We start from the raw sequence: 15,753 nt of genomic DNA, 5'->3' as shown, positions 1-15,753 counted from the left end.
ATATGCACTTTTCGGGATTTAACCTAAAATTATACCTGGCTATTATGGTGAATAGCTTCTCTAGATCAACAATGTGCTGGTCCTTCTCCTTGGAGGTGACGACCATGTCATCCACATATGCTTGCATGTTTCGCCCTATCATGGGGGCGAGAACCCTGTCCATCAGCCTTTGGTAGGTTGCGCCAACGTTCTCAAGCCCAAAGGGCATAACCTTGTAGCAATAACTGGATAGCTCTGTCATGAATGCCGTCTTGCTCTCATCTCGGGGGTGCATACAAATTTGGTTATACCCCGAGAACGCATCCAGAAAGCTGAGAAGTCGGCAGCCTGATGCGCTGTCCACCAAGGCGTCGATGCTGGGCAGCGGAAACGAATCCTTCAGAAAGGCCTTGTTCAAATCCGTAAAATCGACGCACATTCTCCACTTCCCGTTGGCCTTCTTGACCAACACCACATTTGCCAACCACTCAGGCTACTGGATTTCCTTTATGTGGTTGACACTCAACAACTTTGGGTCTCTTGCCTGATGACTAGGCGTCTTTCCTCGTTGAACTTCCTTTGCCTTTGTAGGACAGGTTTGACCTTTGGATCCATCGTGAACCGATGGCACAGAAAGTCAGGGTCGATGTCGGGCATGTCCGAGGCAGACCATGCAAAGGCGTTCAGATGCCGTGCTATGACTTCGGCGATCTGGTTTTGCATTTCTTGGCTTAAGGACTTGCTAAGCTTGAACTTCTTTCCTCCGATCTCTCTTTCCTGAACCTCGCCTGCAGGCTTAGGTTGCCTTTCCCGGGTGATCTCCGCACGTGTGACCCCTTCTGCCTCCTGGGGCTGGGCGGTGATTGCACATACTCCCCTTTTAGCCTTCAAGCTATTCTCGTAGCACTTTTTTGCCACCTTCTGGTCGAACTTGATTGTAACTACCCCTCCCTCAAGGGAAGGCAACTTGATTTTCATGTGCCTCATCGAGGCCACTGCTCCTAACCTGTTCAGGGCAGGTCTGCCTAAGAGGATGTTGTAGGCTGAAGGAACGTTAACGAAAAGGTATTTGATGTTGATGGTTCGAGATGAGGTGTCGTCCGTGAAGGTCGTCCTTAACTCCACATGCCTCATCACTTCTACCTGGTCTCCCACGAAGCCATACAAATAGTCGTCGTATGGTCTCAGCTGGTTGGACGATAACTGCAATTTGTTAAAGGTTGACCAAAACATTACATCGACCGAGCTCCCCTGGTCGATGAGGACTCGGTGTACCCTTCTCCCTACCGTGACCATCGAGATCACCACTTGATGCAGATGAGCCTTCATATTTTCAGAATTTGTTGGTGAATGGCGGAAGCATCATGGATTGAAGATGAAGCAAGGTCCTCCTAAGAGTGGTGGTGACCTTGAAGGTGCATGAGAGGTAGGATTTGAGAGTGGTGAGGCCAACTCTACTTGGAAAGGGGAAATTTGTGAAGATTAAAAGCCTAACCTAAGAGGTTTTGGGCAAGAAGTGTGTTCCTGTCGGTTGACCGAGAAGATCTTCGTGCGTAGCTTTGACTCGCGAACAAGGACTCCTTCGTCTCCAACTCAGATCTTCACCCTACTCCGCCGTGAGTACCTGAAAAGGAGTGAGCAAAGGGCGGCCTCGCGGCCGTTTGCACTCCGACGATCAAGTTAGCAAGCAAGAAACACCAAACACCTCCGTCTCGGAGCACCGTAACTGAATGCTCTGAAGGTGTGTAACTGAATCGTAACTAACTCTCTCTCTCTTCCCAACCACTCGTGCATACAATGAGTAAGCGAGCAAATGATCAGAAAGTGTGTAAACTGTTTAAAGCGTACCTTACTAAGATTTCAGAAAAGCTTATATACCTTAGGTTTCAGTGCTTACTGCCACGTGGCCTTCTGACTTAACCGCAACTCCACGTGGAAGGCCTTACAACGCTGTAACCCAACTTAGGGAAATTCCAGCGTGTAAGTCTTCCTTCCTCGAAGTGCATCTGGCGCGAGGGGTGACTACCTGGGTGCCAACTCATGCGCCCCAGCTTCTAGTCACTCGCCCTGGGAGTGTATCTGCCTTCCTCTCGTACCATGCACATGGTTCACCCCTGGGCGTGGCCCTCTCCTGGGTCGTATCTGTCCCAGGAATTCTCCAGAGGTGGCGTGGGTACTTCACGAGTCAGGTTACCCCTTACTGGTACTGGGACTATGGCCTTGATGCCACCTTTCTCCTCTCTTTATTACTGTTCTGAGGTACCAGGGCCCGAGGCCTCCTCGCCCGTACCGTGACCTCTTACTGTGCCGCCCCCTCCACGGTCTTCCCTACCCGCGGGTATCGAGGGGTGACATTATCGACGCCTGAACCTGGCGTCGCCTCAACCTGGCGACGCCCATACCTGGCAACGCCCACACCTGGCGACGCCCAACGTGGTCAACCTATTGACTTCCTCTCTTGGGGTCCCTTGGTGGGTCCCACCATATATTTGACTTTGACTTTGGTCAACGCCCGGGGATGGGTCGGTACAAAGTGAAATTTGCACATTTTGGCAGCAATTCACTAATGTATTAATCTTGAATTTACATGAGCTAAGCCCTTTTATTTATAGTGTTTAGAGGGCTGAAAATTCAAAAGAAAGTGGAGGGAAAATCAAATGAATTCCCTCCCAAAAGTGGAGCCTAAATGAACACATGGGGAGGGGTGTGTCTAGTTTGTATGCTCACCCCCTCCATGGGCTTTTTAGACCGACCTAGGTAAATTTAGAGGTTTTTAGAAACTCTAAGTTTACCTAGGTTGTTGTTTTAGGTGCCAAAATTAATTCTAAGAAAAATTACAAATAAATTTTCTATGATAATTTTGACAAGAATTAAAATACTACTCTACACTAGAGTTTATGACATGTAGAATGCGTCCTCTTGACCCCTCTTTGACCATAACTCTAGTGGTTGCCTCAATTTGAAATTTTGGTGGCCTTTCAATGGATTGGTGCTGGGTCCTTAAATCCAAGGCTTCGTCCTCGTCATTAGTAGGGGTATGTATGTGGCTGGATTGTGTCCATCATCTCCTCCTTCTTGAGAAAATCTATCCTCAGATCCACAGGGTTGATCTCGGATAGCAGCCTCTTGCTTTGACAACTATGCTCGTCCTACCGGATCAAACGTCAATCTACAATAAACATCAAACAAACATAAGATAAATTTCTTTCTTAAAAGAAAAGAAAACTAAACAAAAATAAGGCCCTTTATCTTTAAATTTCTTTTGAAAGAAAAACATATGACCCCTTTCAAAAATATTTTTGTTCACTTTGTGTTGTTTATTGCCCAAGATAGGAAACAACATCACAAAGTTTGATTTTTGAGATTTTTGTAAAGAAGAATGAGCGTTATATAATTGAAAAGAAGAGTTCAAAGTATTGCAATCCCCCTTTAAGGATTGTTTCTCAGCCATGCTTTGAGGGAGTGTCACAAAAGACTCTTTTTCTTTGTGGGTTTCCTCTTCTTCCTTTTCAGTCAAACATTCTTCTATATTTTTTGTGGAGGAAATATTTATATCTATACCTGGTTCAGCTCCAAACATAGATTTTTCTTCAAGCATATCCTCATCTCTATTTCTCTCTTTTCTTTCTCTTCTCTAGCTTTCCTTTCGTCTTCCTCTCTTTCTCTTTTTTTCTTCTCTTCATCCCTCTTTTGTTTCATTTGTACTTGATCTCTTACCACTTGTGAATGTGGTAAAGGATTGAGTATAAACTTCTTTTCATTATGGGTGAGGGTAATCTCATTGGTTAGACCATTATGCATAGTTTTCTTGTCAAATTGCCAAGGTCTACCCAATAAGATGTGACAAGCTTCCATGGGTACTACATCACATAAAACGTTATCTTTGTAATTACCCACAGAAAACTCGACTTTCACTTGATTTTCTACAATTAGTTCCCCATCTTCATTGAGCCATTGAAGTTTGTAAGGTTTTGGATGAGGGACTACTTGTAGCTGTAGCTTTTCAACCATCCTAGTGCTACAACAATTGCAGCAAGAACCACTATCCACAATGAGAGAACATATGTTTTCAAAAACTTTGCATCTTGTATGAAAGATGTTCTCCCTTTGTGTTTCTTGGTTCACACTAGTTTGGTTTTTAAGGGTCCTCCTAATCATCATTAGTTCCTCGTCATAAGGATATACTCTCTCATTTTTCTCCTCCTCTTCTTTCCCACTAGGTGCATCATCACAACTACTATACTCATCTACCCCCCTTAAAAATAAAGTTCTTTGATTTGGGCATTGAGCTTGCACATGGCCTCTTCCAAAATATTTAAAACACTTAACATCCCTAGTGCGAATGGGTGGAGAGAGCATATCTTTACCTATACTTTTGGGAGTCTCTTTTGGTTTTTCCTTAGGTGTACTCTCCTCCCTTTTAAAATCTCTTCTTGGATAGGAGTTGGAGTATGAACCTTCCTTATGACTTGAAGTTTTCCTTAAATTTTGTTGTTCAACCTTGATACATAGTTGAACCAAATCATTCAAGTCTTGTTAAGGTAGAAGTTCAAATCTATCTCTAATCTCAAGATTAAGCCCACTTAAAAACCTAGCTATGATGGTGGATTCGTTTTTCCTAATGGAGGCTCTCATCATATATAGTTCCATTTTATTGCCTATACTCCTCTACACTCATGGTTCTTTGTTGGAGTCTTTGGAGCTTGTCCGTTAACTCCCTATTATAATAGGAGGGAATATGGCAGCGTCTTAAGGCTCCCCTAAGATCATTCCAATATTCTATGGGAGGATCCTTATGAAGACGTCTCTCTCTTTCAAGGGCCGTCCACCAATGCCTGCATTGCCTTGGAAATTTAGAGTGGCTAAGGATACTTTGTTTTCTTCGCTCACATGGTCACAAACAAACAATTTTTCTACTTTCATTTCCCAATCTAGATAGGTTTCTACATTCTCTTTACCATGGAAATGAGGTAGATCTATCCTAACCTCTCTAGGGCTTTCTTTCTTTTCTTTTCTAACTCTTCTTGGGGGTGGTTGATAATATTCATTGATCCTAAGGCTTTGTTCCCCACATGATTCATTACCCCTAGAGCTATATGTATGTGAACTCTTTTTGGATTTAGTGTACTCATCTTTAACCATTTTCAAATCATCTTGCATTTGAGCAAATTGAGTCTCATGATGCAATTGTCTAAATGAAAGTGCTTGAACATCTTGGGCAACTTTTTCCAAAAGGTTTTTAAGAATTGTCATATCACTTTCACTAGAATTGTGAGATGGAGAAGACATGGTTAAAGACTTGTGTCTTAAGTATTTTACCTAAAAAAAGATAAGGATAGTAGTGAAGGTAGCTTTCCAAGAAAGAGAGGTGAGTCACTAGGACTTCTTAAGTACCAAGTCTTTCCTTGCCAAAAACTATCCCTCAAAACTTGTCTCTCACCTTTTTCTAAGTAAACTATGTGAGTCACAAGTAGAATGAAGACACAATTTTATGCAAAGAAAACAATGCAAAGCAATTAAAAGAAATACAAGACAAGTAATTAAAGCAAACAATTACTAAGCACAAATTAAAGATTGCTAACTAGAAAGCTTTAAACTAGACGTTTCCTAAGGTGAGACTTCTAGACACTTGAAGCCATTAAAGACACACTCACCGTCTACACGTAATTATTCCACTAATTAAACAAGATTGAATGTAATTACAACTCAAAGGAAATACAAAGAATTTGAATTACACAAAATAAAATTTAGCTTTCCTAACTATGCACTCCTTGGCTTGTGGTTGATCTTCTTTGATGTGTTCTACAATGTGTATGTGTTTGGATTTATATTTGCTGCAGCTCCTTACCTTAACCTCTTATGGTTAGCCAATTAAAATCTTCAAAACAATACCTACTAAGTAGGGATGGACTCACCACAAGGTTAATTCCACTTAACAAGCACCAATTTGAATTTTGTTCACCAACAATTTAGAGGTCAAGAAATGAAAGCAATAAACAATTCAAATTTAAAAATAGGACAACAGCAAATGGATTGATTTATAGGACACAACTAGAAGGAATATTGAATAAATTTGACAAGCAATCAAATAGGCACTCAACAAAAGGTGGCTCACAAATTGAACCTAGAGAATGGCACTAGAATTGATTAAAAAAAACCAAAATAGTACTACTGGAAATTTTTAGGTACAAAAAGCGTGACTTATAAAATTTATGCTGATTCTGAAATTTGAATCACAAACAATTCAAGGTCTTAGCAAACTTTTGGCGCTGGAATCACACCAAAATTATGCACCAAATCAGGCGTCGGTCACGTAAGCTGGGCCCCACAAGCGGTACGCCCAGAGTTTCGAGGAGTAGTCAGGCGTCGGTCATCAGGATGTGTTGACGTGTCCTCGGACATCGGCGAGTCAAACAGTGGAGCTAGGCCACGAGAGGTGGATCCTAGACAACACACCAGTTACCCGTAGGAAGAAGACTAGATCACGAGGGGTCCATGCGTGTGGTGTGAATGATGTGTTCAGGCGTAACACAAGTAAAGAGCCACTAGAAGAGCTAAGGCCTGTGAGGGTTACTTTCCAGGGGTAAGTTGCATGCATGGCACGTGAACAACGAGGGAACTCCCAGGACGGATGGCCCCAGAGATTAGGTGCACAAGTTGGTACCTAGGTGGTCATCCCGTCAGAGGTTGCACTCCAGTAAGGGAGCCTTATGCGCTAGATTGCCCTAAGAGTGGGTGATAGCGGCGCTAAGGCACACCCTCAGTAACCCTAATTGCGGTTAGCGGAAACAACGGAAACCCTAGAGTATATAAAGGGTAGTATCAATCCTAATAAGGTATGCAACATTTACGCGAATACACACACAAAGATTACACAGAGCTTTTCGGCTAAGTGTTTTGGTGTTTCCTAGGCCTAGTACTGACTTGAGCATCAGAGTGAAAACGGCCTCTAGGGCGCCCTTTGTCTTTGCATTTTTAGGTCTTTGATCAAAGAAAGGCACAAACGAAGGTAGAGAAAATTGGGTGTGTGATCATCATAGACATACGAAGGTAATCGAGTCAACTAGCAGGAACATTTGGCGCCCACCATGGGGCACAATTTAAAACATTGTCCCATTCACAAGAATCGAAGAAAGATCCATCAAGATGAGAAACACGAGGCAAGGATCCGTTGCACCAAATGGAGGCGAGAGCCTCACCCTGCAACAGATCATGGAAACGATGCAGGCCCTCCAAGAAACTGTGGCGGCATCAAGAGCGAATCAAGAACGTATCCAGATTGATCTGGCTGCGTCGCTAGCAAGGAATGAAGAATTGCAAAGAACCAATGAAGAATTGCGCAGGGATTTGCGGAATCAGACAGGGGAACGTGAGGTGGAAGAGCAAGAACCTGAGACACTACCCAGGGACTTCCCAATGCCATTCTCACAAGCGATCATGGACACCGTGATACCAGCCACGTTCGTGGGGCCCAAAGCCACCTTCACAGGTGTAGAGGACCTAGAGGCTCATCTCACAGGTGTTGGGGGGTTTGACGCGGTGCAATGCAAGTTTTTCATGAGCACGTTGGTGGGCACAGCGATGGATTGGTTTATCAGCCTCTCTGATGGCCACGTGACGTCGTTCACGCAACTTTCTAAGCTGTTCAGAGAGCAGTACATCGCAAATCGTGCTCCCCCACCCATTTCTTACGATCTTTTCGACGTAAGACAGTAACAGGGAGAGTCCTGAAGGAGTTCCTCACTCGTTTTGGGGCACAGGTGGTGAGGTTGAACACCAAGGACAAGCCCATGACGGTACTCGCGTTCAGGAAGGGGATCGTGCCGGGACCCTTTAGTGAATCGCTCATCAAGAACTGCCCCATAACTTTCGGCGAGATTAGGCGTCGAGTGGTGGCCCATATTGTCGCAGAAGGAGAGGTCAACGAGAAATGTACATGCGTTGTCCACTCGTGCGCGTGAGCACTTCGTCGACCTTAGCCCGTGAGAGTGCATGAGGCAACGACGGAGAAGAGGGCCCCAGCGAAGCATCAGTCTTACGAGCCCAGGAAGCCCCAAACCAGGGGGCGCACAAGGGAGAATGTACCACAAAGGCACATCTTAGTAGTAGAATTGAAGGACCTGATCATCGTCCCCAACATAGCGGATAGATTGAAGATAACCGCAAAGACTGACAAGAAGTTGGGACCTAACAAGAACGCCTGGTGTGAGTTCCACCAAGCATTTGGCCACCCAATATGAAACTATTTGGCGTTGGGACACCAGTTAGACGAGCTGGTGAAAAATGGTTTCCTGAAGGGCTACTTGGTGGAGTCACAGGGAGCCCAGGTCTTGACAGCGCCAAGAGATAACCAGGGGCATGAGATACCAGTGCATGGGGAAATTCACACTATTTCGGGGGGTTTCTCAGGAGGAGGGTGCACCGCTTCTCAGCAGAAGAAGTATGCACGAGCGGTGATGGAGATCAAGATCAAGAAGAGAAAAAAGCCAAAGATGAAGATGCTCAAAAGATTATTAGCTCATCATCCTTTTTACCTTAAAGGATTACAAGGAGCAAATTTAAGGAATTAGGAAGTAGTGGTCAAATGTTTTCTCTTTTCTTTTGTATAAACTTTAAAATGCTTAAATATAGTGTTTAAGAAGGTGCTAAGATGGAAACCTAAAGATACCTCTTATGTAAAGCATCTTTAGATATTAGCTTTAGAACATTCTAGTAGATATCCCTTCCTCCTTCACTTTAGGCGCTAAAAGTGGGAGAGTTACAAGGGAACTTGAGTTAGCTTCTTTTGTAAGCTTCTTGTACTTACATGACCGGTCCTTCTCCTATATAAGGAGGGCTTGAGTCCTTCTAAATACAGATTTGATATTTTGAGTACAGAAATCCTCCCAAATTGGTGAGTGATTGAGAGACTTGTGTCTTCTCTTATTCTAGTCTTATCTTGAGAGCAATCTTGGAACCTAAAGTGGCAGCATCTACGCTCATCTTGAAGCTTTGCATCCTTCAAGTGGCGTGTTCCTCTCCAAGGACTCCAACCACATAAATTCTCTTCTCCTTTCTATCTTATTCATCCATTTCCATTCCCAAATAAACTCTAAAAACATGTCTTAGGCTTTTCTAATCTTTATAATCGGTTCTTTTTCTTTTTCTTGCACTTTTGTTCAGTTCATTTGATTCCTATCCTGTTTTGTTCGGTTCATTTCATTTCTTGATTGTTTTAATCGGTTCATTAGCTTCCTTTCATGCTTTTGTTCAGTTAATTTGCTTTCTAGAGAGTTTTTATCGATTCATTTGCTTTCTTGTTCATTTTAATCGGTTCATTTGGCAAGAAATGGGTTTCCTTATGAGTTTTGGCTTGGTTGCTTATGATTTAGGGAGTTCTTGAATGAAAGAACATTGATCCAATTCTAGAAAAGTGCCTAATCATATTCCAACTCAAGTTGAATCCATAACATGTCTATGAAACATCGCTATCTTGTTATTGGAATCATATCATGTGGTATCATGAGTCTTAGGTTTGTTCTTTTTTGTGTTTGAGTTGTTTTGCCACTTTTAGTTCAAGAACTTTACATTCTTGTTGTTACCTTTCTGATTTAGGTTTATTTTGGGTATTTATTGCTGTTTTCTTGTTGTTATTACATTGTGTTTGTGTCATTTTGATTTTTGAATCCTTATAAGTTTTGTCAAAGTCATGTTTCTCCAAAAAAATGTTATCAATTCTATGTGGTCCTTTTGTTGTAATTTTTGTTTCTTGATTTTGTGTTTAGTACAGTTTTATGTGTTTGTTTCTTGATCCTTTGGTGCATTTTCTTTTTTAGTATTGAGTTCATACTTGTGTAATACACCTATATAAGTTCTTAAACATCATTTCTATTATGTCTTTGCTAGTTCTTAATTCTGTTTTTCTTTCCTATTAGGTTTCCTCTGTTTTCTTGAAAACGTGCTGACTGTTTCGATTTATTGCAATTTATTTGCTTACTGGAAATTTCTGAAATTCTGGATTTGAGTTCTTCAAAGTGTTATAAAAAATAGAAAAAAGAAGTACATCAAAATTCCAAGTACAAAAAAAATCATAAATGAAATACGTTCAGTGTGTAATTCTGCCGAAAAAAATACGGTAATCTGGCAATGATTTTGCAAAGTTTATCGCAATTAATTGACTTACTATTTTTGTGTAATTCCAGTGCCATTGTGGAGATAAGATCTTGAAATTTTTGTGGTTACAATTTCATAATCCAGTTCGTTTTATACAAATCCAGATAAATCTGTGAAGTCACGCACAGTTTGCACAAAAATATTTTTCGAGTAGTTATGTTTTTGTTTTCTTCATCTATTCTAGTGCTTTTCTCTAGGTTTCTGTTGTGTGTCATCCTTTCATTGAGTACCTTATTTTCTTGCTTGTCTTTTATTCACTATTCTTTGTGTTTGTCATATCTCTTGTATTCCTTTTGTTATAGCCTTTCTTGTTTATACCTTTTCTTGTTTGTCTTTTATTGTTCTTTAAGTTTTGTGGTGCTTTGGCTTTGAGATAGAGTGCTTTTGCTTTGACATCTTTCATTTGAGGTTACTAAGGCCTCAAGAGCAGATTGGTTAAGGGAAGTATTCCTTCTTAGAGTGACTTGAGTGATTTCTACCTTTCGGCACATTGTTATACTTGTTCTTTGCTAACCTTGTTTTCTTACCATTGGTTGCTCTTGTGTTTGATGTTTTCCTTTTCTAATGGATACATATTCAAGTGCTGAATCTTCAAAACCACACTCTGCTCATAAGGCTTATGTTCTTAATGAGTTAAAAGAGGCAAAGAGGGCTCTTGCTCTCAAAGATGAAGCATTGAAAAGATTGGAAGAATGAATGGCAAAGGTTAAATTGAAGCAAGAGAGATCTTCCCATTCTTTTCATGGTAGACAAACTTCTCCTCGGCATTCTTCCAAAGACTCTTCAAATGCTCACGACCATGGAGAGGAGTCTAGAAGGAGGAGGCATCGTCATCATTCCAATGGAGGAAGCCACCACCGTGAACAAAGACATCACCAAGAGACCAAGCCTCAAGTTCCTTTTGTAAAAGTCCCTAGCTTTAGTGGTGATAGTGATCCTAATTTCTATATAGAGTGGGAGGCTAAATGTGAACACATTTTTAACACCTATGAGGTTGAGGAGGACCAAAAGGTGAAGATAGCCACCTTAGAATTTGTAGATTATGCCATGAAATGGTGGCATAACCTTGTAACGGACGTTTTCTATAACAAGAGACCTCCCGTGGTCTCTTGGAACGATTTGATAGAGTGTATGCACTTTAGATTTGTGCCACCACACTTCAGGAAAGACCTCATGTTGAAGCTCCAACTGTTTCAACAAGGCACGCTAAGTGTGGATGCCTATTTTAAAGAGTTAGAAACGCTTTTACTTCAAGTTAATTTGAAAGAGAGTGAGGAAGCTATGATAGCTAGGTTTTTCAGTGGCCTAAGAAGGGATATTCAAGATGTTGTTGAACTTCAAGAGTATTCATCTTTGGGATCTTTGGTTCATCTTGCAATGAAGGTTGAAGCCCAAATTGCTAAAAGAAATGCTTTTAAAAACTCTCTCAATGATGGTTACTACAACAACTCTTGGAAAAATAAAAACTCTTTTTCAAAGCTTCCTTCTAAGGATTCTTCTTTCAAACCTAAGGAGTCTAGGCCTTCTACTTCTACTCCTAAATCTCCAATCAAATCGTCTAGTAAGAAATGCTTTAAATGTTTGGGTTATGGTCACATTGTTTCTAATTGTCCTTCTAAAAGGAATATGTATGTGCATAATGGCATTGTAGTTAGTGAGCATGATTCCGATTCACCTAAGCATTCTTCACATTCTAGGACATCAAGTGAGCATGAGAGCGAAAGTCCACTTGAAGGAGATTTGTTGGTTGAGAGACATCTTCTTGGTCAAGTTTTACAACCCTTTGATGAAAGTCAAAGAGAAAATATTTTTCATACAAGATGTCTCATTCAAAACAACATTTGTTCTTTAATAGTGGATGGGGGTAGTTGTGCCAATGTGGCTAGTACAAGAGTAGTAGATAAGCCTGGGTTGCCTACTATCTCTCATACAAAGCCCTATAAGTTACAATGGCTAAGTGAGGTGGGCGAAATCATTGTTAACAATCAAGTCCTCATAAATTTCTCTATAGGAAAATACAAAGATGAGGTCTTGTGTGATGTCATGCCCATGGAAGCTACACATGTTCTTTTGGGAAGGCCATGACAATTTGATAGAAAAGTTTTTCATGATGGCTTTACCAATAAAATTTCTTTTGATTTCCATGGTCACAAGGTCATATTAAAATCTCTCTCTCCAAGAGAAATCCATGAAGACCAAATTCTTATGAAGAAAAAGAGGGAGAGTGAAAATGTAAAGAGTTCAAAAAAATCCCTTCTTATTTCTAGCCATGTGGTCCAAAAGGAAATAGTTTCCCAAAATCCTATCTTTTTAGCTATTTCTAGACCTCTTAAGTTAGAAAAACTTGAGGATAGTCCGCATTGTTTGGATAACTTGGTAGAGGAATTTCATGATGTGTTTCAAGATCCTCCTAAAGGGCTTCCACCTTTAACAGGGATTGAACACCAAATTGATTTAATTCCAGGTTCTTCTTTACCAAATCGTCCCGCATATAGGACCAACCCAAGTGAAACTAGGGAAATTCGCCAACAAGTAGAAGAGTTGATTGCTAAAGGGTGGGTTCAAGATAGTATGAGCCCTTGTGCCATGCCTATTATACTTGTCCCTAAAAAAGATGGGACATGGAGGACGTGTTCCGATTGTAGGGCTATAAACAACATTACAATTAAGTATAGGCATCCCATCCCTAGGCTTGATGATTTGTTGGATAAATTGCATGGTTCCCAAATTTTTACCAAAATTGATCTTAAAAGTGGGTATAATCAAATCCGTATAAAACCGGGTGATGAGTGGAAGACCGCTTTTAAGACCAACTTTGGCTTATATGAGTGGTTAGTTATGCCATTTGGTTTAACTAATGCACCAAGTACATTCATGCGTCTCATGCATCATGTTTTAAGACCATTCATTGGTAAGTTTGTAGTTGTTTATTTTGATGATATCCTCATTTATAGCTTGTCTTTGCTTGACCATAAGATGGATGTTAGACAAGTATGCTAACCTTGCTAAATGTATGTTTGCACTTGATCATATAGAATTCCTAGGGTTTGTTGTTAGCATTAAAGGGGTGCATGTAGATCAATCCAAGGTAGTCGCCATTCAAAATTGGCCAACACCTACCAATGTGAATGATGTCCGAAGTTTTCATGGCCTTGCTTCTTTTTATAGAAGGTTTGTGCCCAACTTTGGTACCATAGCCGCCCCTCTCAATGATATAGTAAAAAAGGATGTGGTTTTTAAATGGGAAGAAGAGCAACAACACGCTTTTGATGTTTTAAAAGAAAAATTGACTAATGCTCCCATTTTAGCCCTTCCTAATTTTGCTAAAACATTTGAGATAGAATGTGATGCTTCAAGTATAGGCATTGGGGCTGTTCTCCTTAAAGAGGGCCACCCGACAACTTATTTTAGTGAGAAATTGAAAGGTAGTCATCTCAACTTGTTAGAGCTTTGTTTACTTGGCAACATTACCTTTTTCCTAAAGAATTTGTGATTCATAGTGATCATGAATCTCTTAAATATTTGAAAAGCCAAAACAAGCTCAATAAGAGGCATGCTAAGTGGGTGGAATTCCTTGAGCAATTTCCTTATGTGATCAAACATAAGCAAGGCAAAATTAATGTTGTTGCCGATGCACTTTCTAGACGATATGCCTTGCTCAATCTTTTAGGTTCTCAATTTCTTGGGTTTGATCATATTAAGGATCTTTATCATGATGACCTTGATTTTTCTCTTATCTATCAAGAGTGTGCTAAGGGTGGACACAAAATTTTTTTTATACAAGATGGCTTTCTTTTTAAAGGAAAACGCCTTTGTGTGCCCCATAGCTCTATTAGACAATCTCTTGTTAGAGAAGCACATGAGGAAGGATTAATGGGACATTTTGGGGTTGCAAAAACTTTAGATGTGTTACATGAGCATTTCTTTTGGCCTCATATGCAAAAATATGTTCATAATTTGTGTGATAAATGTATTGCATGTCGTAAGGCTAAATCTAGAGTGCAACCCCATGGTTTATATACCCCTCTCCCTATCCCTTCAATGCCTTGGGTTGATATTTGTATGGATTTCATCTTAGGATTACCCAAGACATCAAAGGGTAAGGATTCTATCTTTGTGGTAGTGGATCGTTTTTCCAAAATGGCACATTTTATTCCTTGCCACAAAGTGGATGATGCATGTCACATTGCAAATCTCTTCTTCAAGGAAGTGGAGCGTTTACATGGACTTCCTAGAAGTATAGTATCCGATAGAGATTCCAAGTTCTTGAGTCACTTTTGGAAGACCTTGTGGGGGAAACTTGGTACTAAACTTTTATTTTCTACTACTTGCCACCCCCAAACCGATGGTCAAACCGAAGTGGTCAATCGAACCTTGGGACAAATGTTGAGATGCTTTATTTCTGGGAATCCAAGGGTTTGGGAGGATTTACTACCACATGTGTTGAATTTTCTTATAATCGTGTAGTAAATTCTACCACCTCACATTCTCCTTTTGAGGTTGTCTATGGGTTTAATCCCTTAACACCTCTTGATCTTCTACCTATTCCGATACTTGATGATGTATTATGCAAAGATGGGGATGAAAAGGCTTCTTTTATAAAAAATTTGCATAATGACATCAAGTTACGAATTGAGAAGAAAGTTAGCAAGTATGATGAACTTGCCAACAAAAGGAGGAAAGCATTATTGTTTGATGTAGGTGATTGGGTTTGGCTTCACTTGAGGAAAGATCGTTTTCCTACTCAAAGAAAGTACAAACTTATGCCTCGTGGAGATGGACCTTTTCAAGTCCTAAATAGGATTAATAATAATGCTTATGAGTTAGATATGCCTGATACATTTCTTGGAAGCCATACATTTAATATCAGTGATCTAACTCCTTTTTTTGTAGGTCTCCAGAATTCGGGTCGAACACTCTCCAACTCGGGGAGTATGATGGAGATCAAGATCAAGAAGAGAAAGAAGACGAAGATGAAGATGCTCAAAAGATTATTAGCTCATCATCATTTTTACCTCAAAGGATTACAAGGAGCAAATTTAAGGAATTAGGAAGTAGTGGTCAGATGTTTTCTCTTTTTGTAGTATCTTTTGTATAAACTTTAAAATGCTTAAATATAGTGTTTAGGAAGGTGCTAAGAGGGAAACCTAAAGATACCTCTTATGTAAAACATCTTTAGATATTAACTTTAGAACATTCTAGTAGATATCCCCTCCTCCTTCACTTTAGGCGCTAGAAGTGGGAGAGTTACAAGGGAACTTGAGTTAGCTTCTTTTGTAAGCTTCTTGTACTTACATGACCGGTCCTTCTCCTATATAAGGAGGGCTTGAGTCCTTCTAAATACAGATTTGATATTTTGAGTACAGAAATTCTCCCAAATTGGTGAGTGATTGAGAGACTTGTGTCTTCTCTTATTCTAGTGTTATCTTGAGAGCAATCTTGGAACCTCAAGTGGCGGCATCTACACTCATCTTGAAGCTTTGCATCCTTCAAGTGGCGTGTTCCTCTCCAAGGACTCCAACCACATAAGTTCTCTTCTCCTTTCTATCTTATTCATCCATTTCCATTCACAAATAAACTCTAAAAACATGTCTTAGGCTTTTCTAATCTTTGTAATCGGTT

General features: G+C 40.5%; 2 protein-coding genes across 2 annotated transcripts; one reads left to right on the top strand and one right to left on the bottom strand.

Moving 5' to 3' along the window:
• Positions 1–501: 501 nt before the first annotated feature.
• On the bottom strand, positions 502–1,212 carry LOC137824892 (uncharacterized). The gene has a single exon (XM_068630570.1). The coding sequence runs from the start codon at positions 1,210–1,212 to the stop codon at positions 502–504; it is 711 nt and encodes a 236-aa protein (XP_068486671.1).
• A 9,615-nt stretch (positions 1,213–10,827) lies between these two features.
• Positions 10,828–15,182, top strand: LOC137824891 (uncharacterized). Its single transcript, XM_068630569.1, has 4 exons — positions 10,828–11,901; positions 12,286–12,901; positions 13,086–13,556; positions 14,599–15,182. Exons 1-4 carry the CDS (start codon positions 10,828–10,830, stop codon positions 15,180–15,182), a joined length of 2,745 nt encoding a protein of 914 aa, XP_068486670.1.
• Positions 15,183–15,753: the final 571 nt, after the last annotated feature.

The sequence above is a fragment of the Phaseolus vulgaris genome, chromosome 8 (genome assembly GCF_000499845.2).
Source record: "Phaseolus vulgaris cultivar G19833 chromosome 8, P. vulgaris v2.0, whole genome shotgun sequence".
NCBI lineage: Eukaryota > Viridiplantae > Streptophyta > Magnoliopsida > Fabales > Fabaceae > Phaseolus > Phaseolus vulgaris.
This window is presented reverse-complemented; position numbering and strand designations above follow the sequence as displayed.